General features: G+C 39.7%; 1 protein-coding gene across 20 annotated transcripts in view; it reads right to left on the reverse strand.

Annotated features, from left to right (window-relative positions):
* The window catches only part of ATP2B2 (ATPase plasma membrane Ca2+ transporting 2), a 393957-nt gene that overhangs the window by 43911 nt on the left and 323134 nt on the right, over positions 1 to 26912 (reverse strand). For all 20 annotated transcript variants that reach the window (XM_086846968.1, XM_086846971.1, XM_086846959.1 and 17 more), the window contains 2 exons: positions 5740 to 5981; positions 4517 to 4751 (listed from right to left, as the gene is read on the reverse strand). In XM_086846968.1, coding sequence (XP_086703094.1) covers positions 4517 to 4751; positions 5740 to 5981 — 477 coding nt within the window. The remainder of the gene's footprint in view (positions 1 to 4516; positions 4752 to 5739; positions 5982 to 26912) is intronic.

The raw sequence follows: 26912 nt of genomic DNA on the forward strand, positions 1-26912 counted from the left end.
ATTAATTAAATAAAGGTGTTTTAATCCAGTTACTTTGGTAAATGAAAGCTATAGAAAGGTTCCATGTCTATAGCTCAGTTTCAGATGGGGAAAAAATTCTGTTCCCTTTAACTACATCCTAATTAATGATAATTTCTAAGTAAATATCATTAACCAATTAATTCAGTCTCATCACATTTTTGCATTCTTTTGCATTATTGTTATGAAAGCATTATTTCTTCAAGAGAAAAGTAGCAATATTTTTTAAAATAGGAGAATAAGGGATGTGTTTAACATGTCCAGAATAGCCTGGATGTTGTTCTTCAGCACAGCACCACTTCTCTAAATTTCATTTTTACCTGCAAGAGTCTAGAGCACCCCAGGATTCATCAGGAAGGCTGAAGCCCTTCACAGAGCTACAGGGACGTGAACTGCCCAGCTCAGAAGATAGCAATGCATAATTATTAAAGAATATTTTACAAAATCACAACTGTTTAAGAAAAGGTATGAAAATGGATATTTCTGTCAGTATTCAGTGCACCTTGCTGATCACAGCCTCCAGCACAAATATAAATGTTTTGTGGAACTCAATGCCAATTTGAGTGGATTCATCTCATCCATTAGTGCAGAAAATGTTGAGCAAAGGAGACACCATCTCCAACACTACACTGCTAATTTTATGGATTTCTAGATATTTTCCTTTCCTCTGTAGCCACAAGGAGGGGACACTACTGAGGGCTTTTATGACAAACATCTTACTCTGAGCCAGTGTGGCAAATCTTGGGCTTTGAGGGGTTTCCTGGGGCCAGGAAGGCTCTGGGCCTGCACTGAAAACCCTAAACCCCCACACCCCACCACAGATAATGGTTCTGCCAGTCCTGGAGTAATTTCACACCATGTTTGTGAATATTTATTAAAGGCAGTTTGTGGAGTTCCTGTTTTTCAGAATGCCACCCTAAACCAATTCTCAGAGCAGCACTTTTCCCCAGGATTCCCAGGAAAAAACCTGCTCTGCCAGCACAGATCCCAAAATCAAGGGCAGAATTCAGGGACAGAGATTTATCTTCCCATTTCCTCACCTCTAACTGGGAATATTTTCCCCACAAATTGTACACCCTGGAAAAATTATTTAGACCCGAAGGCTTTTAGTGATGTGAAATAGGTTTCTGTAAGGGAATGTAAGATCAGGTTAAATCTGTTCCTTAAGCAAATGAGCCCTGACCTCCCCAGTTTCCACATTAATAATCCTGCCTAAATCCCATTTGTCAATTGGAAATGCTTTTGGTACCCACTGGAGCTGTGGTGACCCTCATGCATAGGACAGGAGAGATTTAGATGGAAATCTGGAAAAGCAGCCCAGTGGATGGAGCGTGAAGGGGAAAAATAAATTACAGTGCAGGCAGCAAAAAAAGGGTAATTCCCATGAAGTGTCAGTCCTATTAAACAAGGTCAGGGGAGGACAGCCCCAGTTGCAAGCATGTCTCAAACTCACATCTAACTGGAGAAATCATTCTGTTTTCCTCTCCTGTCATTTTCTGGACAGCTGGTGGGTGGTATCTGATTTAATAGTGTGTACAGTAATTACAGTTAAAATATTGTTCATATTCTTTTTATTGCTGTAAGGGAGAAAGAGTGTTGGCAGACTGAGTGGGCAGAGGAAGCAGATATTTTCCATCAGTTTTGCAGAGTTTAAGTACACATTTCACAATTTTTTTGGTTTATTTTCCCTCTGCAAAGCAAAACCTCCAATGCAAGCACGTATGCACAAAGCATCCAATGCAGGAATATCTTTCCCAATCAGGTGACAAATAAATAGGAGATATTTGGAAGGGATTTATGTTCATCTCCCAGGAGTAACAGACTGGAGGCGTTTTTTTGGCAAATCAGTGTGAGCCAGTTCAGGCTCATTAAAATCAAGCCAGAAAGAGTGTCAGGATCAACAGAGAATCTCTGCAGGAGAAGGGCATCACTCTGTTTGTTCCCTTCCTGTGTATTTATCAAAGAAAAATAAAAAACACACCCACAAAATATAAATATCAAGCAAGTAGTTCAGTGCTTGCTAAATCCAGCAGCTGGTGATGACTAAGCTGGTGTCTGAATTAACCTGGGAATATGGAAAAGCCATGGGTGTCCGTGGTGGGCATTCCAGAGAAAACTGAACAGTTGTTGGACATCAGTGTTAAGCAACTCATTCAAATTGGGTTTTTTAGCATATGGGAGAGATGTGAGTGCCAGAAAACTCCCTGAGTATCCCAAGAATATCCCTGGAAGCAGGAGGGAGGAAGGACTCCTCTGAAAGAGCCGGTATTCCCATGTGGAATCACTCCTTGGATGCACAGCAGCTCCCTGCCCAGCATCCATGGGACAGCCCAACACCACCTCAGAGAAAAGGAAAATCCTGAGCCTTCCCCAGGAAACACAGGAATGGAACTGAAGGGAAGCTAAAGGCTGCCAGGATGGGGACACTTTTTTATTGGAATTACCTGATCTGTCTATCACCTCCATCCAAATAAATCCCGACACCCATGAATAATGAGAATATTGATGAAACATCTCCTTTAGTATGAATTCTAATTTTTGTGTTCTTTTATTTTCCCCTACAGAAAGCACTTTGAAAATGCATAAATTCCAGTGGGGAGTCAATTTAATGAGCAGATTTCATTTTGGCAAAATATTCTCTATAACTGCTCAACATCTCAGTATTTGCATCAGCAATGGGGATTTCACACATGCACATTGTGATATTCCAACCAAGTCAGATATTCCAAACCTAGAGAGTTTTCTGAACTTTATGTTTTTTTCTCCTGGCTCAGGGTTTATTGGTTCATTTCTTTCCCCTAAGGTACTGCTTCTTATAACATGCAGAGTAGTAATAATTAAATATTGGTTTAAATATTTTCATGATATTATTGCCACCTTGGAACAGTCAAAAGGGACAAGGTGGGAAAAAACCCCAATAAACCAAGTCTCAAATCCCAAATGTCCAAAATTTGCTAAAATTCTGAAATTGCAAATATTTTATCATGTGTTTTGCCCTACAGTAAACTGTTCCTGCATGTTCTGGTGTTAACCTACAAGAAACTCTATACAATATTCAAATGTTTGTTTGGAAATAAGATGTGCTCCTGCCTTCGTCTCTTTGATTCTTTACATTGAAGTCAGATTTGCCCTCTATTTTTAGCAGAATTATTCACTTTTACCTCAAGCTCCCAAGAAATTATTCCCTGCAAGATAAGAGCAGTTCTCTTACAAAACACCCTCCTAACAAACACATGAAAGGAGAGTTTGCAGCTATTTTCCATAATAACTGCAAATCCCACTGCTCCCCAATCCCTCAGTCTGCCACACCACGTGGAACCTGACTTAAAGCTGTTTTCTAACGTGGATCATGATTTCATTTAGGAGGGGGAGAGGATTGATTCACAGTGACCACTGGAAAAATATATCACAAAATATTTCTGAAAATGCATTTTCTACAAAATATTTTCTGTAAAATATCCATATATGTGAGCTGGAGCATTAAAGGAACACTGCAGACAGAACTTCTAAAGGACGTTTTCCAACATTTTGAAAGGCTTGCAATGTCAGGCATGGGGACAGATGGATTAGCAGCAAGAGACCATCTGATGACAGATAAAGTGGATGCTGTTTATCTGCTCTTTGTGGAGATAAGGAGTTTATCATCCAGTTGTCACCTAAGCAAGATTTACTTTGTATTTTAACCTTCATATCAAGAAAGAAGAAAAAAAGAAATAACATCCATTTTGAGGCAAGGCACAGCTGTGCAGTCAGTACCTGGGGTTGTGTGGTGTTAGCTCCAAACTTACTGCCACCATTTCCAAGCCCTAACGTGGAATTAATAACTCTCCACTAATTATCAAGCAATGAAGAGAGAGATCAGAATTCTCTAACTCAACCCTTTGTATCTCTGTGGGAATTTACAAGTGTAGAAGCAGGGATGTGCTTCCCATGTGCACACCTACTACAGATTTACTCAGGGGAGCTGAGCTGTAATTTTACATATATTTATACAAGCCATGTAAATGTGATATCCATGACAACTGCAGCCTTTCCTTGTTCAAATACAACATTAAAAACAAATTTTCCTGAGTAGTCACTAGGTACAATCTTAAGGAAAGTGACAACTATTACGATAAATGGCAAAATATCAGTTTCTCTGGAAACTGCCATTATAATGGCAATTTTAATCACGGCACTTGTCTTCCCTGCTTTCAGAGTTGCACATCACTGCACTGCTTAAAGGAAAATTCTTTAACATGTGGGAGCATTACAAAACCTCTGCTGATCATCTCAGTCCTGCAGTGCAAAAAGCCCTATATTCCTTTATTTAAATACCAGCTGACTGATAGCTGAATTTTACCACCTTAATTATTTGGCTTTTCATCAAGTAAAACCCATTTCTAAAGCTGATTTTCAGCTTCTTTGACAGAGCTAATTAAAAAAGAGAGATAAAACCTGTAAGAAACCTGCCATTCAGGTTATGCCCAGTTTTATATAAGATAAAAATCGGATGTACCTCTGGCCTTACTGGGTCTTCAATGCCAACGACACAGATGCAGGTCAGGTCGGATAAGATGTCATTCTCATTGTCCCAGTCAGGCTCAGGGCTGCTGGGGAAGTCTCTGAAAGCCACGCAGATGGTTCTCAGCCCATCACAGGCCATGGGCTCAATCACTTTCTTCACCATCTCGTCCCTGTCGCGGGGCCTGAAGATCCGAGGCTCCCCAGATGCGTTGAGGATCCTGGAACACCTGGTTTGGGCAAGGAAAAGAGAATAAAAACTGAGTGTGGTGCCTTGGGATTTCAGCTTTTGTATTTTCATCCATTTGCAGTGCTGCAGTTCTTTAGTGCCTGACTCCAAACTCCATGTGCAGGCTCAGCTGCTGCTTCCCCATCCTGCTCAGACACAGCAATTCCTCCCCAGGCCTGCAATCAAGGACACCTCGCTGCCCCAGGCCTGAGAGATGGAAACAAAAGGGACTTGGGGGCAGCAAAGCTGCCCTAAATGACTTCATTCCCTGCAGCTGCAATGGGGAGATGAACCCCCAATGTGCAAATGGACCCAGCTTAGAAAAGTGTCAGACCTGGGACCCACTGGCCATTTTTGGGTGCAGCCCAAAATGTACCTGGAGACCCTTCAATAAATAGAAACTGCTTTTTATTCCCTTAATTCTGTCTGGCCTCTGTTTTTAGGCAGCCCCAAAAAGGCATCAAGTATGAATCTTCATGACTGCCAAAGTATTTCCTGCATAAGCTCATTTCAGTCAATGCTTTCCTTTTCTGATGTCAGGTTTTGAGTTTCTGTTGTAAATTTCTAGAAGATTCACCACTGAAATATTGGAGAGAATTTGTAATTTATTGCACGGACACCGAGAGCCCTTCATGAGTTATTTTCTCAATAATCAATGTGCTGACAACTTACAGTGAAATTGAAAAGTGCTTTTTTTACAAACGCGTCGAACGTAAAGAATCCATTTGCAAATCACCAAAAGCCAATTTGTAAATCACCAAAAGCCAATTTGTAAATCACCAAAAGACCCAATTCTTTGGTAAGAAAAATGGACCAATTTCCCAGAAGCACTTTAAAAAAATTTTTAAAATAATAATGGCGGGTTATGCTGATGAAGTGTGCCCCATTTCTAGCGCAGGCAGCAAATTCCAAACACCAGAATTCCCACGTTTTAGCGTGGGGATGCTTTGCATTTTGGAAAAACGAGGCCAGGGATGCAGTGCACTCACTTCTTGAGAACAATCTCGGAGGCTCCTTTGCTGTACATGCGGAAGCTGCCGTCAGGCATTTTAATCACCGTGCTCATGGACTTCCTGACGGAGTTGAAGGTGTAAACTTTGTAGAGCTTCTCCTCGGGGATGAGGCTCCGGACGGGCTCGTAATCCTGCTTCAGATCCAGGACAAAGCCCAAGAGGCCACACTCCGTCTTATTGCCCACCTGGCGGGGCAGCCCGCCCTCTTTTTCTGGTGGCTGGAGAGAGGAAATAAAAATTGGAGATTAATTTCTCTAACTTCACAGTTCATAAGTTACAGGCATGGTTTAATATCTGAGCTGTGCAGACACGAGTCTTCTGCTTTTTAAAAGTGAGGTTGAAATTCCTGGAGCTCCAACAGACCTGAAGCATCTCCTCACAAAGAGAAATATTTCTCTAGATGATATTTGCCACATTGGGTCTCTTGCATTTCTTTTTTCTTAAATTAGCCATTGGCAGCGTGTGAGGGTTGGGCAATCCATTAAAAAGGAAGTAACTTTCCTTGGGCTGAAAACCAAGCAATTCTCACTTGTCAGAAACAGAGGATTTCCTTTTCTCTCCTGTTTAGAATTCCCTTGGCTTGCTGATTTTCACAGCTTAAACAGTGAGTTAAAGAAATCTCTATCATCTTTTTGTCCTGCCAGGCATTTTTTATGTAAAAATAAATCTCCATCTAACCATAACAACCAAACTCAGTGAAAAAAAAAATCTATAAAATAATAGTTCCTTGTCTAAATGTACCCCTTTCTAGAATTATTTTAGTCTGCTGCTTCAGACAAATAAATTCTATCTCTGTTAGAGAAAATGAAGTAGGCTAAACACTGTGCAACTCCTACCAATTCTCAGTCCTTCTAAAGGAGAGAAGGAAGGACAAGGAAGATGTTAAATTCCCTTTTAAAATAGGAATGAACACTTTACAAATTCTCTTGGAAGTGTTGTACACCCTGAACAAAATATTCCTGTGCCAAGACCCCAGACTTCACGTGGCCAATGTGTGACCAATAAACTATTGATAACTTACATTTTCATATGCTCAGTAAAATTAGGAAAGTGTTCCTTAAGCCAGGGCTAAACTCCCTTTATAGGAATAAAAGCAGGAAATCATCTCACAGCTTTAATTTGCACTGAAAAGAGATTTTGATTTGGCTCAAGCCAAGACTCCAAGTCACATTTTCAATGTGAATTAAACATTTACCTCACATTTTGCAGAATTGGGACTGCAGGACTGTATACAGAATCTGTATTTAATTTCACTTTAAAATCCAGTTTACATCGAAAATGGGTTTCCTAATAGATGGAATTTCATACATTGTCCCTCACTGGGATGAGGGCACAAAAAGGAATGATTAAAGCTGCAAATCAGCCATCCTTCTGGATTTGAATTCTTGCAACAAGTTTGGCCACAAAAAGGGAAAAGGGGACCTTTTAAATAAGCAATTAGTAATTAATTATCCCAGAAAGCACCAATTGCAGCTGGTTCAAAAAATGAAGGTCAGATAGATGACAAAAGACTGGTCTAGAACTGAAGTAAACAAATAAATATTAATTTTTCCAAAAGAATCATCTCCCTACCAGCAGGAAGATTGATACCTGGTGACAGATAGATTAATGTAATTTTTTTTTTCAGAGAGAAGCAGTTATGATGAACAACACAGAATAACCCAAAAATCTCTGTCTGAAAGAGATTTATCCTTCCAGCAAGGATTGTAACATCTTTCTTTTATGTGAACCATCATTTTTACTGACTAATGTGGGTCACTCTGGTGTTGCTATGACATTTCTACATCACTCCAGGGTCACTGTAAAACACTGACATTCAGCAAAAATGCCAGTGTGATACATTAATTTTATTACCTGCTATAACAACTTGTCCTGCTATAACCTCATTATATTGTGATGTAACTTCCCTCTGGATTCTCAAATTCACTTAAGAATCCCTAATTCAAAATGCAAGCGCTCACAGGGAGGTGTATCTGGAACTCAGTGAAAAACTCAGGAGTCAGAAAAATACCTTTTAAAATCCAGTTTTGTTTACACAAATAAGCTTTGTTTTCCTGGCATTGCAGGCACAGGGTTCCTGAAATCTGCCAGGAACTCAAAGCATTTTCTAAGCAACAGAGGAACCAACTTCAGTGCCTGGGTAGTGATGGGGGCCAGGGAAGATCCATTTTTTCTGGGCATATTAAATCCAGGTCTTCTCATTCTAGATCTAAACCCTCATTTATGCTTCTCTTTGCCACTGAACTCAGTGAAAATTGTCACTGAATTAAATGTGAATGTGATCAGGCCGCTGGAACACTCCCAGAACCCAAAGAAAGACAAAGTTTTCCATCAAAGTCAGACAATCCTAGACAATAATCAATTTATAGATATGATTTCATCATGCCCTGATGCCAGGGGATATCAAGAAAATAAAAACCTGCCCACATTTCTCAATACAAAAAACCTAAATATCAGAGTCCTTCCAAAATTACCTTTATTTCAACAAAAAGTAGATCACGCTCCCCTGTTCTTAACACGGCCTAAAAATAGATTTCTTCCAGGGAACATCTTTTGAATGCAAATACGTAAGCAAGGGGGGAGAAAAAAAAAAAAAACCCGTGAAAAGAAAAGGAACAGACACTTCAGAAAGGTTTCAAAATCGAACAAGTGGCCACCTCCCTGCAGAGCAGCTGCTGTCTCCATATTCTTTGTGCATTACATTAGGGGCAAGCATATGGTGCTGAGAGCTGGCACAGAGCACTTCCTTCCCTGCACTGTTCCAGCTCAAAATCTATATGCCAGGAGCAGCCTCCTTGCAGATTGTTCTTGACAATCCCTTGCAGAAGCTGCTGCCTCTGAAACTTCCTGCTGGGCTGGAGCTAAATTTATTTCTCGCTGAATTCTGCGGTTCATGGCACCTGGAAAACAAGGACAGCCCGATGGGGTTACTCTGGAAGGATTCGCTGGGAACAGCTTCAGTGACTCCTCAGAGGATGGAACTTCAGGATTTCAGCTTGTATGTTTTTAATTTATTTGCAGTGCTGCAGTTCTTTAGTGCCTGACTCCAAACTCCATGTGCAGGCTCAGCTGCTGCTTCCCCATCCTGCTCAGACACAGCAATTCCTCCCCAGGCCTGCAATCAAGGACACCTCACTGCCCCAGGCCTGAGAGATGGAAACAAAAGGGACTTGGGGGCAGCAAAGCTGCCCTAAATGACTTCATTCCCTGCAGCTGCAATTGGGAGATGAACCCCCAATGTGCAAATGGACCCAGCTTAGAAAAGTGTCAGACCTGGGACCCACTGGCCATTTTTGGGTGCAGCCCAAAATGTACCTGGAGACCCTTCAATAAATAGAAACTGCTTTTAATTCCCTTAATTCTGCCTGGCCTCTGTTTTTAGGTAGCCCCAAAAGACATCAGAACCCTTGGAAGAGGGAAGAGGGAAAGGCTTTGAGCTGAGATTTACCACAGGGAGCTCCAGCACGGACCTTCTGCTCCCCACAGGTCACCTGCAATCTGTTCCAGGGCCTGCCTGGAAGGGCCTGAGCCAGGATCTTCCCCCAGTCATGACCCTTGCAAAATGTTTTTTCAAAACATTTTTCCCAAGCCTTTGGATTATTTACCCACAACATTTCAATTGCCAGCAACTACTCACATGCAGAAGAACCCCCAGACAGATGTTTAAAAAGTCGTGGTTCCACCCAGCAGATTGAAATAGGTTTCTGGGTCAAAGTACAGCTGCATTACCAAGGCTTAAAAACACCAATCCAAAGCCAGTATTGACCTGATACTGAGTTGGGATTACAAAGGGAATTTTCAGAATTGTTTCACTAGGAAATAATTGCCTAATAAAAGGTTTTAAGAAGGAAGATAACATTCTGGACATAACTTAGAGAGATGCTCCAATTTCCAAAATTAGATTAGGAAATAATTCCCATTTTTGCCATAACTCTTTACTAAACCTGCCTTTTCTCACTGCCCTTTCTGATGTGAGAAGAGAGGACACTGCAAGAAGACCCAAGTAGTCCTTCTAAATTAAAATGTCAGGATTTCCTGTATTATCTGAGGCCTTAATTAGTTGTGTATAGTTCTCCTGTGTTTTACAGGTTGAATTACTCCTTTAGAAAAACGATGACATTAAATATTCTAATTTATTAGCATGAAAAATGAGCTTTGCTAGAAAGTTGAGCCTTTTATTTCAACCCAGCATCACTACAAGAAAACAGGAAAACAAAAACTTTTTAAAATTAAATTGCAAAAGATTTCCACTTTGTACTCCAATTGCTCAAACAAACGACAAAATGGACCAGGATGCACAGGAATTTTCTCTGCATAATTAAACATGTTATATGTAAAATTTAAAATAACCAAGATGGATGAACGCTGTTCAAACCACATGAAATTTTTGGTTTTTAATTCCTAATACTGCAAAAAGAACTGTGGTCCTATCAGAGATAATCCCTTGCAACGTAATTTAATCAATATTTTAATGTAAGACATCTAAAGCAAGATTAAAACATCCTCATTTATAAATTCTCCAGCTTTTTGCAGATACAGCTTTTTGCAGATACAGCTTCCTTTGACCGACTTCAAGCTAAAACAGCAGAGATTAAGAGATGCCTGTTTATCTTAGAGAAAAGCTGCAGAAAGAAAAGGGTGAGTCTTTTTTAGCCAAGGATTAAGAACTGAAAACTTTGCTCTAAAGCAAATAAAACTTTCTAAAACTAAATAAACTAAATCAAGTGGGAACACTGCAGAATGGCAAAAGGCTCCAGAAGCTGTTGGCAATAGGAGGGCAGTGAAACCCCAGCCCTCAGCTGGTTTAGTTTGTGTTTAGGATTTCTCTGGGATCCTGGAGCCAGGGCAGTGCTTTAACCCCAACTGGGAACCAGAAGTGGAGCCTCTTTCTCACTGCCCCTTCCCCCTGAGATGGGATGGGATGGGGAGGAAAATCAGAAATACATCACCCCCTGGACTGGGACAAGAACAGATTCCCTACAGATCTGAATCACAAATCAAATCACACCTGAAAATGCTGTGAATTTATTTCCACAAGGTCTCTACACAGAAACAAAAAACAGCTTTTCTATCTGTGCAGACTCTGGTCTTTGCAACTTCGAGGGCAGACCTGGAATAATAATATTATTGATGGCAATTTATCCTGGCACGGTTTGGGAGTTCCAGAGGTGTTTCCATGCTAATGGTGAGCAAGCTGCACCCAGAGCAGGGAGATTTGTGGTATCACACAGCTCTTTCCCAGCTCAGAGCCAGCACCGAGAGCTACAGGGAATTCTGTTCAAATAAAGTCAAAAGTCAGCTTGAATTGGGGTCAGCAGAAGGGAGTGGAGAGGAGCAGTGATGAACTTGGGGCTGGTTGTGTAACCTCTGTGGCACCAGGAGACCCAGACTGCAGGATTTTCATACTGTCCTGAGCCTCTCACTGCATTTAAAGCCCAACATTTCAAACTTTGAAGCTTTGATGGTTTTTTCCAGCTCTTCTGCACAGCACTGAGTAGATTAACAACAGTGTTCCCATTCACTTTTATTTACCTGTTCATCAGAAAGTAAATGTATCTCCTCTTAACCTTCAAAAGATTAAAAATATTTTCACACTGAGCTGATACAAATCTCTCCCTTCATTTCAGTTCCCAAGACCTAGAGGTCCACAACCCTTAAGGAGAGTGAGAATGCCTGACTTTGATCAGTTTGCAGCATTTTTGGGGTCCAATGATTGCACATCCAGAATTTCAAGCCCTATGGATCACACATTTAGAAATTAGCTCTAAACCAGACAGCAAAAAAAATGCTCTGAAACCCTTTAGCAGATGCCCTGGTACTTGAGATTGGATATATATATTGGATATATTGGATGTATTTTCCAAATACTATTGGATTTGTTACATGTGGTACAAAATGGTCTTACACAGCGCTTGCACAGAAGCCTGAAAAATATTAAATGATTTTTGAAGTGCTAATACAGCTTTTCTAAAATAAAATAGTTTCTAAATTAATAAAAGAAATTAAACAAACAAAAATATTTATTAATATTAAATGCCAATACTATATTGATATTAATATTAAATATTAATAATGATAAATATATTAAATTTATTTAAATAAATTTAAAACATGTAAAATAAAATCATTATAGGCTTAAACAAGAACTTTGCTTTTGAAGAGCTGATGACAGAGAAGAGTAAAAAAAAAAGACAACATTCACCTCTAACAGTGCCATGTATTTTCTGGAAGAAGAATCAAACAGAAGGTGATGGGAGAAGGAAAAGTAGGTTTTGCTAATTCTCCCTGCATTGATATTTCTTTTCCTTTTCCCTTTCTATATTTTTAGTGATTGTATCAGTAATCCAGCACATCAGCAGCATTCCCAGGCATCAAACAGGACTGAACCAAAGGAGAAAGGTAAATAATAAATAATCACATAAATAAATAAATAGCTAAAATTTCACCAGGGCTGCCCTTTATTGAAGTGTCCTCATATTTCTAGTCCAAAAACACAAGAAAATGGGATATAGAAGCTAATTTATTTTGCTTCCCATCACCCAGGATCCACAGGAATTCCATCTCTTGGGAAAATGGCACCAAAGGAATCACCTCAAACTCTCACTATTTCCTTTAGGCACCAGCAGCCACCACCAAAAGCCTCTCAAAACCAAGACAATTTATTCTAAATCCTGGCTGGCAGCTAAAGAACTTCCACCTCATCCCACATCTAGACAACCTAAAATGAAAGCACAAAGAAACACTCAGATGGGATGTAAAATCTGAAGACTGAAATCAAAAACGTAAACAAGATTATTTCATAATAACAAAGTTACATGTTAAGAGGCTGCTCCAGTGGCTGGTGAGGCTCCTGAATTATTCCATGTTGAATATCCTTCATGGTTATTAAACCTATTTAAATATCAGGTCTGCCCAAACTTCTGAGGAAAAGGGCAGCAGGAATTTTTGTCTCACTCCTGTATCAGTTTAAGAAATGCTTCATGTGTGCAGCACCCAGAACGATGGAATTATCCAGGCACAACTGGAATTATCCAGGCACAACTGGAATTATCCAGGTACAATCAGCTCTCCCATGACAGCTGGAGGATATTCAAAGGCTTCCTGCCTCAGACTAGCTGGGATGCAGGGCAATTCTTTCATATTTGGAAGGATAATTATTTAATAATATCTATATATTTATTAAATATTATATATAATGTTTAATAAAAATAATTTAATATTTCTCTGTTATCTGAAAACCACCTGAAAACGATGCCCAGACCAAGGCAATGCTGTGGCACCTCATCATTCTCCTGCTGGTGCTCCAGGTGGGGACAAGTTTGGTCAGCCAGAAATTGATATAAAAATGGTGCATTTCAGCATCTTGCCTGCAACTCCAGCAAGGCAATGCTGCCCTGAAAGGGGGCCAGCTGCAATTATGCAATGGATCAGGGTGACATTTCCCAGCAGCAAAGCTGATGTGGCTCAGTGAATATGGACTTTTATCCTGCTCCTTTCAGCTCCCAGGATAAAAGGATCCAGCCCATGAATTCCCCCACGAGTGGCTCTGAAATCTGAGGGGGAAATCAGGCATGAGGAACACGCTGGTGTGACAGTCCCCAGTCCTCTCTCTTTGAATCCCACCTATTTTTAAATTCACAGAATGTTTTTTTTTAATAAAAAACCTTTAATTTTAATAGTAAATAATTTATTTGTCCTTTTAATTTGAAGGACTCATCTGCCTTTGATTCACTTAGAAAAAAAACAAGAAAAAAAACACTGCCACAAGCATGAAAGTTGTTGATTCTTCTCAATGGTTTGGATATGTCAGGTTTGTACACAATTGTTGAAAAATTAGAGTTTTTCAGGTCTGTGTCCAGTGGGACTCTGAATATCTGCAGAGGGAGACTCCACAACTTCTATAAGCAACCTGTGCCAATGTTTCACCACTAATTCAAATGAAAATTACCTTTTCTTTCAGCTTCAAAACCAGATTAAAAGAGGGATAGCTCTAGCAGAAGTAGTTAACAAAGCTAAATTTAACCACATTTATCTATGTAATGAATTTCATTTGGACCAGAGCGAGGCTTTCTGGTTCCAAACTATAAATAAAACAACTGATAACTATATAAAAAAAAAGAATATCAATACATAAGGTCCTGCACGTGCAATTTAACAGTACCTATTCTAAGGAAGCCAGCACTGACAGAGATGTTACATTTATACATCACAGTTCAGCAGTGACTCCATAACCTGAAGACATGAGTTATTCCTCTCCATCTCTTAACTCTTTCTGGTTCTTTAATTTGAATTTTTCTAATTTGAATTTTTCTGATTTGAATTTTTCTAATTTGAACTTTTTCCTTTTGTAATAAATAGTCTACATTTCAAAACAAAAATAATTAAAACAGAAGGCTGGAAGTCTTTTAATTTAAAATATAAATCTCATTTTGAAAAACCTTTCTGTTCCAAATGACAATAACTTGTGGCTGGATTTAACCAGGGGTACGTTGATGCACCACACCACAGTGCAAAGAATGAACTCTGCCTTGTTATGACACTACTGATTAATTCTTAATTATGATTAGGATCCTCCAGCCTTGGTGTTTCCAGATGAGATTAAACTGAATTTTACCAGCAGAGATTTTTTTTTTCTCCTCATTTCCCTCAGAGGAGTCTTGGCATATTTATTGCACTAAAATATATTATTAATCTGTACTTAGGGACCTTCCTATTGTTATTGATAAAACCCATTCCTACACTCCCTTAATAATTGCCATTTCATAACAATTTAGCTCTAAATTTGGAATATTCCCTATTCCCTTTTCAGATATGGTCACTAAAAACCTGCACTCTTGTCCTTTTGTACAGCCTCAGGGAAATGGAAATTGCTGGATTTATTCTGGCCCCAGCCCAGCTTTAAGTGCAGCAAGAACTGTTGACAAGTAACCTATATAATCAAAGTAATTGCTATAAACTTACTTTAATCAACAACTAATTTACTTTAAATATAGTCTAAGTACAAGGATTCTGTTTTGAGTTTGCCATAAAGAAAGCCTCAGCATTTCTCCCATTACCAATATCAGCAGAACCCAGACCAGAGTGACAAAGGGACAATTTCTAACCAAACTGGGCAAAAATTAAGAGCAGATTAAGAGATTTTATAAATTTCTAATGAATTCTTCAGTATATTTGGGAAATGCTTCCCAAATTGCCACGAGCAACAACCAAGCTGAGCATTTTTTGTTTCAAAAGAGAAATTGCCCTCAATGGCAGGGCTGTAATTGGCGCCTCCTTGATGGCACCCAAGAGCTGCTACCTTGGGTTAGACCTGTTAAACTCAGGTTTTGCTGCCTGCTGGTCCTAGACTGGCCCTGTGAGAACTACAGACAGGGAAAACAGACCAGAAGCTGCCTGGGGTGGAGCCCATCAGGTTGGAAAAATCCAGTTCCAAGGCAAAGTCCCCAGTTCAAAAAGCATATTTCTAAATTAGACTCAACACCGGGACTTCTCTGGGGTTGGCCAACATTAAAAGCCTTAGGCTGAAACCTCACCTTTAAGGTTTGAAAAAACAGAGATACATTTTCTTCAGTCTAAGCAGCATCTCTACATTGGAAATTGTCCTTGGAGCTGCTCCATTACACATTTTAGTTATTTATCAACAGATTTTTCCTTCACATCTCAACACTTTCTCCCACCAAACCAATAGTAATATTCAATGATTCTGATCACCTGATCCTCAAAACTCCTCACCATTTATCAAATATTTACCTCTTCTAGTCAAAGTTAATCACATTTTTTAAAAACACCTCCACTGGTAGCCTGAAGTGCCCCTCGTGCCTGTTTTTGCCTGGCCATCGTGCATGAATTTCAACCACAAAGAGTGAAACCCATCACCTATTCCATGGTATCCACATATACCCATTCTCATTTCTATTTGTATTGCCTCCTCTGGGCTTTTTTTAACTAATTAGAAGTGGAAAAAACAATCAGCTAAACATCCCCTTGCAGAAAAATCCACCAAAACCCTGTCCCACCATTTCAAAAAAAATATGAACTGTGATAATAATTATAATGCACAAGAATTTAATCATACATTAAACAACAGAAAATCCGTGACCTTTACAGATGTGCATCAAAAACCTGATTTTCCATAAAAGAAAGGGAATTTACAGGTGGCTGATCTGTCCATCCAGTTTTCACATGCAGAAAACTTATCAATACTCTGGGGATTGGCTGTTTTCCTGTTAAATAGAGCCAGATAGGAAAACTAAATTTCTAGAAAGACCAAACCAAAGCAAAAATTAACCTTAACACTTGCTGCCTTTCTGGTGGCCCCACAGCAACAAACAATCTGTACAGTCGAAGGAGCTAAATTTAGTGAGTACAAAGCAAACCTAGCCACGTGAAAAAGGAAGTTTTTTCACTTGATTGAAGCTCCCGATTATAGCCCGTCATAATTACAGATCTTCCCTGTTAATAGTACTCATTTCCAGAGTAAGGAGAAGGGTTCTTCAAGCACCCATCTCCAAAGGAGTCCAAAACCACCAGATATTTCACTGCTGATACAAAATGTGCTCCTCTTTACCAGCTAGAACTATTTTTAAATTGGTTTTGGTTTGTTCCATTTGGGGTTTGGGAGGCAAATGGGTGAGCTCAAGTGGATATAATCCGTCAGAGCGATGCTTAGCTAATATATTTTCTCAGAGGGATTTTTTTTTTGCATGATTGGTGGGATAATGTTTGGGATGCATTCGAAATTCAGTCCTGTGGCCAGGCCCTCTCCTTGTCAGGACACCAGGAGTGATGCCTTGGCTGGGCAGAGCAGCAGACGGAGGCTGCAGCCAATTTGCGCCTGATTATTCATTCAGGAGGAAACGGGACAGCAGTGATGGAGAGCTGGAACATCCTGTCCTTCTTTGGAGAGAAATCATCCCAGAGAAATCTTCTTTCTCACCTCTTCCAAATGCACAGCCCCTACCGCAGCAGCACTGAGCACTGCCAGCCTTTGGAGTGAGGGGGAGAGGAAGGGGATGGGATAAACAGAAACGAGAGAAAAATAACAATGGCTTGAAAAATCTGCAGGGGAGCTGTTTAACATGCTCAAGGCTTTCCTTTGGTGCTATGGCCCATGAGCCACATCTTCTGCCCAAATCTCATCCAGAATTTCCCAAAGACAAGATGTCCCAACGTCCCCGCAAGGACTCACCATGAGCCAGCCACACTCTGCTGCTCCGTGTGTTTGCACCTGCAAGGTAAGGCAGGCTCCCAGATTTATTCCATTTATCCCATTCCATTTCTCCAATTTGTTAAGGCAGGCTCACAGTACTTATTCCATTTATCTTGAATTTTTATGATTTCTATAAGGTTCCTTTCCATGCAAGGTGTCTGCACAGCAGCTCTGTCATTTTTCTCAGTGATGTAAAGAGACTGGATAGCTTTGACTAAGTTAAAATAATCCAACAGCCTTTCCTTTGAAAAATTCCTGTTTCCTCTGCAAGACTCCAGCTGGGAAGAGGATTCTGTGGGACACATCTCCTGCCTGCTCCCTGTCAGTCCCATCCCCTGAGAATCTGGATCCATCACAGCCACCAGTGCCTTTGGGAATCCAGAGCCCCTCAGGGATCCCTGGTTACAATTCTCCAGGATTTTACCCATCCTAGAGGTTTTGCTGTCCCAGAACCACCTCTAAAAGCAGGATTTTTGAACACCTTCCCACACTCACAAATAACCCAGAAATAAAATTGATCTCATCCCAAAGGAGCCAAGAGCTTCACACACAAGAAGAGAAAACTGGAAGCTTGACAGAGAAATGGGCTCTACCTGCAGGAGAAAGCAGGAACTGGAAATCAAAGCATAGATTTTACTTTTCATATATTAAATACCAATTTTCCAAGTTATCTGTGACTCAAAAAGAATATAATACTTTGCTTACAATAAAAGCAAATTAATAGTGAAGTGCAGGGTCAGTCACAAAGAATAGCAATGAAAGTCAATTTAAACTCTTGTTCAAGGCTGCAAATAACTCCTGCCATTTATTTATTGCTCTGAAATCAACACCTTTTCTGTCATAGACTTTATTCCTGATCCATTGTACTTCAGATCTTGTATCATTTGCAGGCTTTTGGCAATTGTTGACTGGTTTTTTTCCCCCAGAGGAATAAACCACATTGGAGCTCTGAGAGTAAAAAGAAAACATACTAAAACTACACTGTATATAAAATATATATTTACACAATATAAATCTGAAAGGAAATTAATTTCCTATTTCATTATGAGGTGATTCACCCAGCACACTGGTTTCTAATCAGCCTGTTTGTGTACCTCATAAAACCACCATCATTTTCTGTGAAATTGGTGTTAGATCATCACTCTGGAAGGTATTATCTTCCTGTTCCCATGCCTGAGAGCACAAAGAAAACCCACATTAAAACAAAATGTGCCTGAAGTAATTGGTTTACACCAACTCATGTAAAAACAAAAAGCTCCCATCAGGAAAACATGTTCCCTGAGAATATTCCCTGAAAAGTGTTAACAGCACATCCCCACCAGCACATCAATCACACCAAGGTGTGCTGCCTTCACCTCAGCAGGGTGTCAGAGCCAGGAAAAGCAGCCACAAGGATTCCCTGTGCCAACTTATTAAAAAAAAATAAATTAAAAAAAACCCAGCAAAAATGTTCTAAAATGCTCAGACAACACAAAGCAATATTTATAAATCCAGATGAAAACACTGTGGAGCACCTTGCAGGAAATTTGATTTTTAAAGCCTGCACCTTTGGGAAGAGCTGGAGGTTATCCCCACAAGAGAATCTTCTCATACCAGGACAAGATTTGTGAACAATAAGAACATGAAAATAAGGTAAATAACATAAAAGAAAATTCTATGCAAGGCAAAAGGAAAAACATTTGTTGCATCACAGCAAGTTCAAAATCAAATTTATTAATTTTCATACCAGCAAGAAGGAAAAAAAATCCCCAAGCCTAATGTATAAAATGATATTGGAATGACAAAAAGCTTCCAAGTGATTTTAGACTGACTAAAACCTTGCAGTGAATATTGATTCCAACAAGAATTAATGGGATCTGCAATTACCAAACTGAGGGCAAAGGAGGCCAGGATGAAGGAGGTGTTTATTGCCATGGGTTCTGGCACTTGAAGAAATGGGACTAAACAAAGATGATGAAATGCAATCAAAATGAATAAACAGAATTTAAACTTTTAGCCAGTATAGGAATAACTTGCCAAGCAGGATTATTCATTTATCCATCTCCTGTCCCTCTGTCCATTTGTTGCTGGAGCTGCACAATCTCCCCTTTCCCTGGCAGAAAATAAGGAATAAGGGGAGCTGCTGGTGCCCAGCTCATCCACAATTCCAGCTCTCTGGGGAAGGGATGAGCTCTGACCCAGCAGATTGGGATAAATTGGGAATTTATCCCAGTTCTCTCCCTCCAACATCTGTGAACCTCTGCAGGGAATCCCCCCCTTTCCTCTGGCAACCAGGGCACCAAATCCCACAGCCTTGGGTACATGGCAGAGGGAGAAGATGGCCCTGCTCCCAAATCCCCCTCTTCTGCTCCCAAATCCCCTCTTCTGCTCCCAAATCTCCTCTTCTGCTCCCAAATCCCCCACTTCTGCTCCCAAATCCCCCACTTCTGCTCCCAAATCTCCTCTTCTGCTCCCAAATCCCCTCTTCTGCTCCCAAATCTCCCACTTCTGCTCCCAAATCTCCTCTTCTGCTCCCAGATCTCCTCTTCTGCTCCCAAATCTCCCTCTTCTCCCAAATCCCCTCTTCTGCTCCCAAATCTCCCTCTTCTCCCAAATCCCCTCTTCTGCTCCCAAATCTCCCTCTTCCTTGGCAGCTGACTCCCTTCCACCCCTTACACTTCACAAAAAAAGTGAGATTTCATTAAAACCCAGCTGTTTTTTGGCAATCCAAGCCCCCCATGCCAAAGGCAGGATGAGCAGGATGGGCTAAGGGCCTGTCCCAGGCTTTACCCACCCCAGCCTTGCCCAAACACAGTTATTTCAATTATTAATCAGCTGCTAATCTAGGGAGAAAAGATGTTTTTGTGCCTCTCCTTCTACACAACTCCAATGGTAAGTGATGTGTGAAGATCATTACTTTCTGCTAATTACCACTCCTAGAAGCACAGACTATTATCCCTAATAATTATTATTTACACAGTAAATAAGATGGACACTATAGGTTGGGTTTTTTTTTCCCTGCCTGATCAGAAAATGCTTACCAAGGGCTTTATTAAAAGTTTGGAATATGTTGGGGGGGATTTTTTGGGTGATGATTGTCTTGTTTATATTTAGAAAGATTCTCTGGCCTGCATTGTCTGTTCCCATCCATAATTTATAGCTGTCTAACACTGGGAACAAAATACAAAAAAAATCAGATTAAGATATAAATTTACCTCAAACAGGAATTGTTTTGCCTAGGAAATAAAACCTGTTATAAAATATACAGATTTTTATAAATCAGTTCAATCACTTTTTAATCAAATCAACCAAATCTTTCATTTTAAATGGCTCAAATGCACTGTTTAGCTGGAGATCCAGACAATATTTTATTGCTGTCACCTGAGCTCTTCAAAAAGAAGAGCACACACAATTTTGACAATTTTCCAGTTCCAAACTAACATGCTGAAAACAGCCAATAAATGACTTTCAGCACTATCCAGAAACTGTTTGATTCCTGGGATGTCTTTCCTGATCAAATCCACCCTCCCAGTGCCACCCTGAAGATCACACAGGGTGTCAGAGGTAGGAAAAGGAGCCCAATACATTCAAATCAATTATTGTGCCAACATCTTCTGTTTAAAAAAGAAAAAAAAAAAATAGAAAAAAGAGGGAAAAAAAGAAAAAAAAAAGTCCTAAAATGCTCAAACAACAGGAAGCAATGTTTATAAATACAGATGAAAACACTGTAGAACACCTTGCAGGAAAAAGTGATTTTTAAAGCCTGCACCTTTGGGAAGAGCTGGAGGTTATCCCCACAAGTGAATCTGATTTTCTGCTACGCAGATTTTCCTCTGTGTTTCTCCTTGTATCCCATATTTAGTAATTTATTGTACCCCTAAGGCTGCAAGATCCAAACTGTAAAACCTGAAGCAGTTTCATGAATTCCTACAAATTCCTTTGGTCTTTCTCAGCCAGAGAACAAATGAGGATCTTTGAATTTCTCTGCCAGTTCCTCCCAGTACATTTTTCTGAGCTATTTTCTGGATGGCTTTAATTCCACAAGGAGGGGATTTTAGGGCTGCAGATGTATTCCACAGTGCAGGAAGGTGATTCCAGCCTGGTGCTCAAGCAGTGGCACCAACAATGAGCTGGTCCAGTGCCATTACATGGGCTAAGATGAAAAAATAAATATTTTTTAGTGTTTACTGATTTCCTGTATTATTATGAAAAGTGAAAACCTTCCACAGACCTATCCTTCAATAAAATACCTGTCAAAAAGCACTTCTCCTCCTCACCAGCCTTAAAACACAAATTATGAAATCGTGACAGAGTGTCTGAAGGGAGAATTTGCTTTTGAGCACAGCCTGAGGAAAGCAAGCTGAGATAAACAAACATTCTGAAGGATGGGCACTGCTGAATTGTCACCAAAATTCCCTCAAGCCCTTCTGTACCAACACTGGCACTGCAAAGCTCCCTGTGGACAGAGCTTGGATTGGTGGAGCACACATGGTGCAGAAAAACAGGGAAAACCACTCTGTAAATAGAGCAGCAGTGTGGAGAACTCATGTAAACTCTTCTGCTGCTGATTCAGAATGATCCCTTTCCTTTCCTTTCCTTTCCTTTCCTTTCCTTTCCTTTCCTTTCCTTTCCTTTCCTTTCCTTTCCTTTCCTTTCCTTTCCTTTCCTTTCCTTTCCTTTCCTTTCCTTTCCCCTTTTTCCTTTCCCCTTTTTCCTTTCCCCTTTTTCCTTTCCCCTTTTTCCTTTCCCCTTTTTCCTTTCCCCTTTTTCCTTTCCCCTTTTTCCTTTCCCCTTTTTCCTTTCCCCTTTTTCCTTTCCCCTTTTTCCTTTCCCCTTTTTCCTTTCCCCTTTTTCCTTTCCCCTTTTTCCTTTCCCCTTTTTCCTTTCCCCTTTTTCCTTTCCCCTTTTTCCTTTCCCCTTTTTCCTTTCCCCTTTTTCCTTTCCCCTTTTTCCTTTCCCCTTTTTCCTTTCCCCTTTTTCCTTTCCCCTTTTTCCTTTCCCCTTTTTCCTTTCCCCTTTTTCCTTTCCCCTTTTTCCTTTCCCCTTTTTCCTTTCCCCTTTTTCCTTTCCCCTTTTTCCCTTCCCCTTTTTCCCTTCCCCTTTTTCCCTTCCCCTTTTTCCCTTCCCCTTTTTCCCTTCCCCTTTTTCCCTTCCCCTTTTTCCCTTCCCCTTTTTCCCTTCCCCTTTTTCCCTTCCCCTTTTTCCCTTCCCCTTTTTCCCTTCCCCTTTTTCCCTTCCCCTTTTTCCCTTCCCCCTTTTTCCCTTCCCCCTTTTTCCTTCCCCCTTTTTCCTTCCCCCTTTTTCCTTCCCCCTTTTTCCTTCCCCCTTTTTCCTTCCCCCTTTTTCCTTCCCCCTTTTTCCTTCCCCCTTTTTCCTTCCCCCTTTTTCCTTCCCCCTTTTTCCTTCCCCCTTTTTCCTTCCCCCTTTTTTTTTCCTTTCCCCTTTTTCCTTTCCCCTTTTTTTTCCTTTCCCCTTTTTTTTCCTTTCCCCTTTTATTTCCCTTTCCCCTTTTTCCCTTCCCCCTTTTCCCTTTCCAGTTTTCCCTCTCTCCCCTCCATTTCCCCTCCCTGTAACACTTTTTGGGGTTCTCACTCCTTTCCCCACCATCTCTTCTCTCCCAAAGCTCTGGCCCAGGCAGCTCAGCCTGGACTGGACACCTGACCACCTGATAAACAACAGATTTCTCTTTATTTTTATTTCTTTTTTTCCCCAAGAGACTTCCAATCAACAGCTGGAGCTGCCATTTGTGCCTTGATGTCAGTGGCAGGGAAATAAAGAAGGAAAAATCAGGATTTAAGCCATGTTGGTTACTTTGTTGTCATTTAAGTTATTATAAATGAAAGATATCCTCAATCTATGCTCATTAATTTCCTTTTTACCACTTCTGTGCCCATTTCTGTTCTCCTATTTTGTGCCTGTAGGGATTTTTTTAAAGTATTTATTTTGACTCATTTTTAGCAGCAATGGGGGAACTAAGCTGGATGAAATAAGAGATGGCTTGAACCTTCCTGTGCAGCAAAAATAAATGGGAAAATCATCTTTAATTCAACACAAGAAACAAAGGGCTTGAGAATAGGTTGTAAGCAATACCTGAGAGTAAAAATATCTCTGCAATTCCATATGCCAAAATAACTCAAAAAGGCAGTTTGGAGGTCAAAAGCTGCTTTCTTGTGGTTCTCCTTGGATTAAAAAAGGGAATTCTAGTGACATATAACAGCAGTTTCATTTAGCAGAGAGCCCTTGGCAGACAGCTCTGCTGCTGTAGCCTCAGGCCACAGAAATTCCCTGATTTTCTCTTGATAGGTGTGGCCTAATCTGATCTGTTGGGCCTTCAGCTTCTGTAAGAATGAAACTAAAAAAAGCCTTTCCTAAACAGTCAGGGTCTCCTTCTTCCTTTCCATTTGCAAAGCAAAACTTCAAATAAATACAGAGACACATAAAAAAAAAAAAAAAATATATAAATATAACTATAGATATAAATATAACTATAGATATAAATATAAAAATAGATATAAAAATAGATATTAAATCGATATAAAAATAGATATAAAAATAGATATAAAGATAAAAATAAAAATAAAAATAAAATATATAGATAAATATAAATATAAATATAAATATAAATATAAATATAAATATAAATATAAATATAAATATAAATATAAATAATCCAGATATTTATAAATAAAAGCAGATAGATAAAGGAAAGGTCTATTATCTGTCAGATAAGAATTAGGAAGCCACAAGCAACCACTGTTAAAAAAGTGACATTTCAAACCTGCTTTGCATCACCAATGAGTTTACATCATAATGTGGGGAAATGTATGGAAAAATCCATAAAAACACCTACTACACCTCAAATTTCAAAAGTATTTGGTAGGAAACTTCCAAATATTCATATTCCCCCAAAAAGTTAAAAGTTTTTGTTCTGATTTTTTAGGAAGGCCTTACCATATTAAAATTTCTTGAAATATGAATGGTAAAAGGAAATGCCAGGAATTTTCTGTTGGCTAAATAACACATATATATGTAATTATTGAGACAATTTTTAAAAATCTGATTAAACAAATTTTAAAAAGTCAAATTCAAGTATTTGATTAATAAAATTCAGCCTTTAAATAAAATATAAATAAATCTCAAAGAAAGAAGCATATTTTGGACTTTGCACATCTTCTCAAAGGCTGTTCCTGACAGGAACATTGTGTCTCCCAGCAATCAGAGAGCTGCTCTTGCTTGGGATGCAAATATATTCCCCCAAATAATAAGAATTTTTACCTGGCTACCACATCCATGTCCCCAATGCCAGCAATAGATTTGCATTGATTCTTGCAAAGCAGCCTGAATTTTTGTGCTAAAGGTTGTGCTAAAATCTTATTTCCTGTCCTTTCACTGTTTCACTTTTGAATGTCCTTGCTTCTCATGGCTCCTATATTTTATAGGTGTCAAATATGTTGTTATCTACCTGCTCTGCCTTTCAGCTGCAATAAAATTGTCTGTTCCCTTTGTGGTTTATTGCATTTTCTCCTTTAGGTTTTATCCAACAATTGCCTTTTTGTCCCAAAAGCTTTCCCAGCTCACATCCAGAACTTGATGAATATTTACTAACATATGGACCAACATATTTTTATTTTCTTTCCCCTGGGAAAAGGGAGTGAATGTGGAAGTGAGTGAATGTTTTGTGCTCCGCTGTGACGTCTCCTCCTTCGGTTCAAGGTTTGCCACCACATCCTGCTGTGCCCTGTGCCACTGCACCAAATCACCACCAGAACAGCCCTGGAAACTCCTCCTGGAATTCCAAATATTCACCCAGCACAGGCAAAAAGAGCTTTTCATCCCTCAGCACCCATCAAGCAGCAAATGAAAAGTCAGTGTTAGATCCTCACAATTACAGCTCCAGCTGGGACTTTTCCACTGGTGCTGAAAATCCCTCAGCTAAGCCCTGATTGTGGTGTCTTCTTAATCAGGCACATCACACCCAGCCAGCAGGAATCACACCCAGCCAGGAAATTAAAAGCAGAAACACCTTTCTAATTAAACCTGAAATTATGAAAGCGAGAGCTGCACAGAAAAGTTCAAATCAGAACTCTTTTTTGCATTAATGGTTTTGGTGTTTGGAGTCTGTGTTTCATCACTGCTCCCTGATATCCATGATCAGTGTGCTCCAGCTCCAAGTGCAAAGTAGTCACAAAATGCAAATTTTTCTCTCAGAGTGAGAGTCTTTGCAGTCCCCATCACAGCTCAGAGGCAAAAATGTACGAAGCCTGGTTTTATTTCCATGTGGAAACAGGGACACTGAACAGAAAGGTTTGCTGGAGAACAGCTTCACACAAACAGCAGAAAAGTTGCTCTGGAGCTAAAGGGATGCAAAACCAGCTCACCCAGCAACCTAATCTTGGAAAGCAGTAAAAAGAGCTATATTTAATGATGCTATTGTTCAGTTGGAATAATTTGTGTTTAATTTCTCAGGGAAATTCAAATCTTTTATGCCAAGCACTGATATTATTCCCTTTTTATATTTTTATCAATGGTTCAATTGCTCCTTAATCAAAAGACAATGCAAGAGGGAATATTTCTCATTCAGCCGAGCATCTTGACTAATTTTATGGTCCCATATGTGATCCCTCTGAACAGAAGTTCACACAAAGAGCAATTTACAGCACACACGTAGCTGGAGAGCTAAAAATAGAATATGCAAAACTCAGTCTTGGCGACAGAACCCTTACAATGCCCTTTGGGCTTCAGCTGATATTCACAATTTGATTAAACACAGCGCACGAGCATTCTGTATTAGCAGGAAGGAAAATAATCCTGTATATTTATCCTGGAAACAACTCCCTCAGGTATTTTTTACTGTATTTATCTGGGATGTAAAATGGGCTACGGAACAATATCTTGTATCTTAAAGTTCAGCTTCAGCTTGTTATAAACTGTGAATAAAATGAAATCCCCTGAGATTGGAGCTGCTGTTCTCGTGGAGTCCATATTGCAAAGATTGAGCTCAAAAGATCTAAAATGTCACCATTAATTTTAAACAGAGAAGTTCAAGCAGTCACTGATCTGCATCCAGAGGATTTCACCCCTTTATCAGTTTAGAATCTGTCTCTGTGCAAAGCTAAAAAAGCACTGAAATGGTGAAATATTGGCTCTTTTTAATAGGCACAAAAAACTAATTCCAACAAGGAGCAATGAAGCCAAGTCAGAGTAAAAAACAAACAAAAAAAAAATAGAAATTATATTGAGATCATTTTAGAAAATGAAATGTTTCAGTAAACCACAAGGAAAAGATTATTAAACTTAATATTGCAGATGTGGATGGAAAGTCTGATGATTTCCCATTTACTCTGGGACTCAGAGAGGGTGAATTGGTGTGGAAGCTGGGCAGAAACACTTTGCTACTGGCTCTGACCTCAAAATGGACAGCAAAATATAAAACTCTGTCTAAGCCTCTGCCAGTCACACCTGACTGAAGAACCATCCCCCTGCCTGCCCTGCTGCTCCCTGGGAAGGAGCAAAATTCTGCTGACACTGAGAATGCTCTCCCAAAACCTTCCCAAAGTCAAATTCCGTGCCTTGTCTTAATCCTGGGTGTTCAGGGTGTTTTATTCTCCTTCTCCAGGAGGAAGCTGATTCAGGCTGTAACAACATTTAAATTACCAAGGTGTATTTTCTTCTCCCCAGCAATCAAATGTTACATTGTTTTGTGAGAGCAGGAATTACCCAGTAACAGCAAACTGTTCTTGCTGGTTTAGAAGTGCACAAATGAAATTCAAGGAGCTGCTGCCGTAAAACATCCACTCTGAGTTAGCACACAGTATTTGTTTTCTCTGGTTGAATTTTAAAAGAACACTTTTAAAACAAACATGAACTACATGCCTGACTTTATTCTGCAGACCTATAAAAATGACAATACTCACATTCGTAAACTAAAAAGAAAAAAATCTATTTGTTCAGCAACATTAAC

Source organism: Cyanistes caeruleus, chromosome 11 (assembly GCF_971803275.1).
Source record: "Cyanistes caeruleus chromosome 11, bCyaCae1.hap1.1, whole genome shotgun sequence".
Taxonomy (NCBI): domain Eukaryota; kingdom Metazoa; phylum Chordata; class Aves; order Passeriformes; family Paridae; genus Cyanistes; species Cyanistes caeruleus.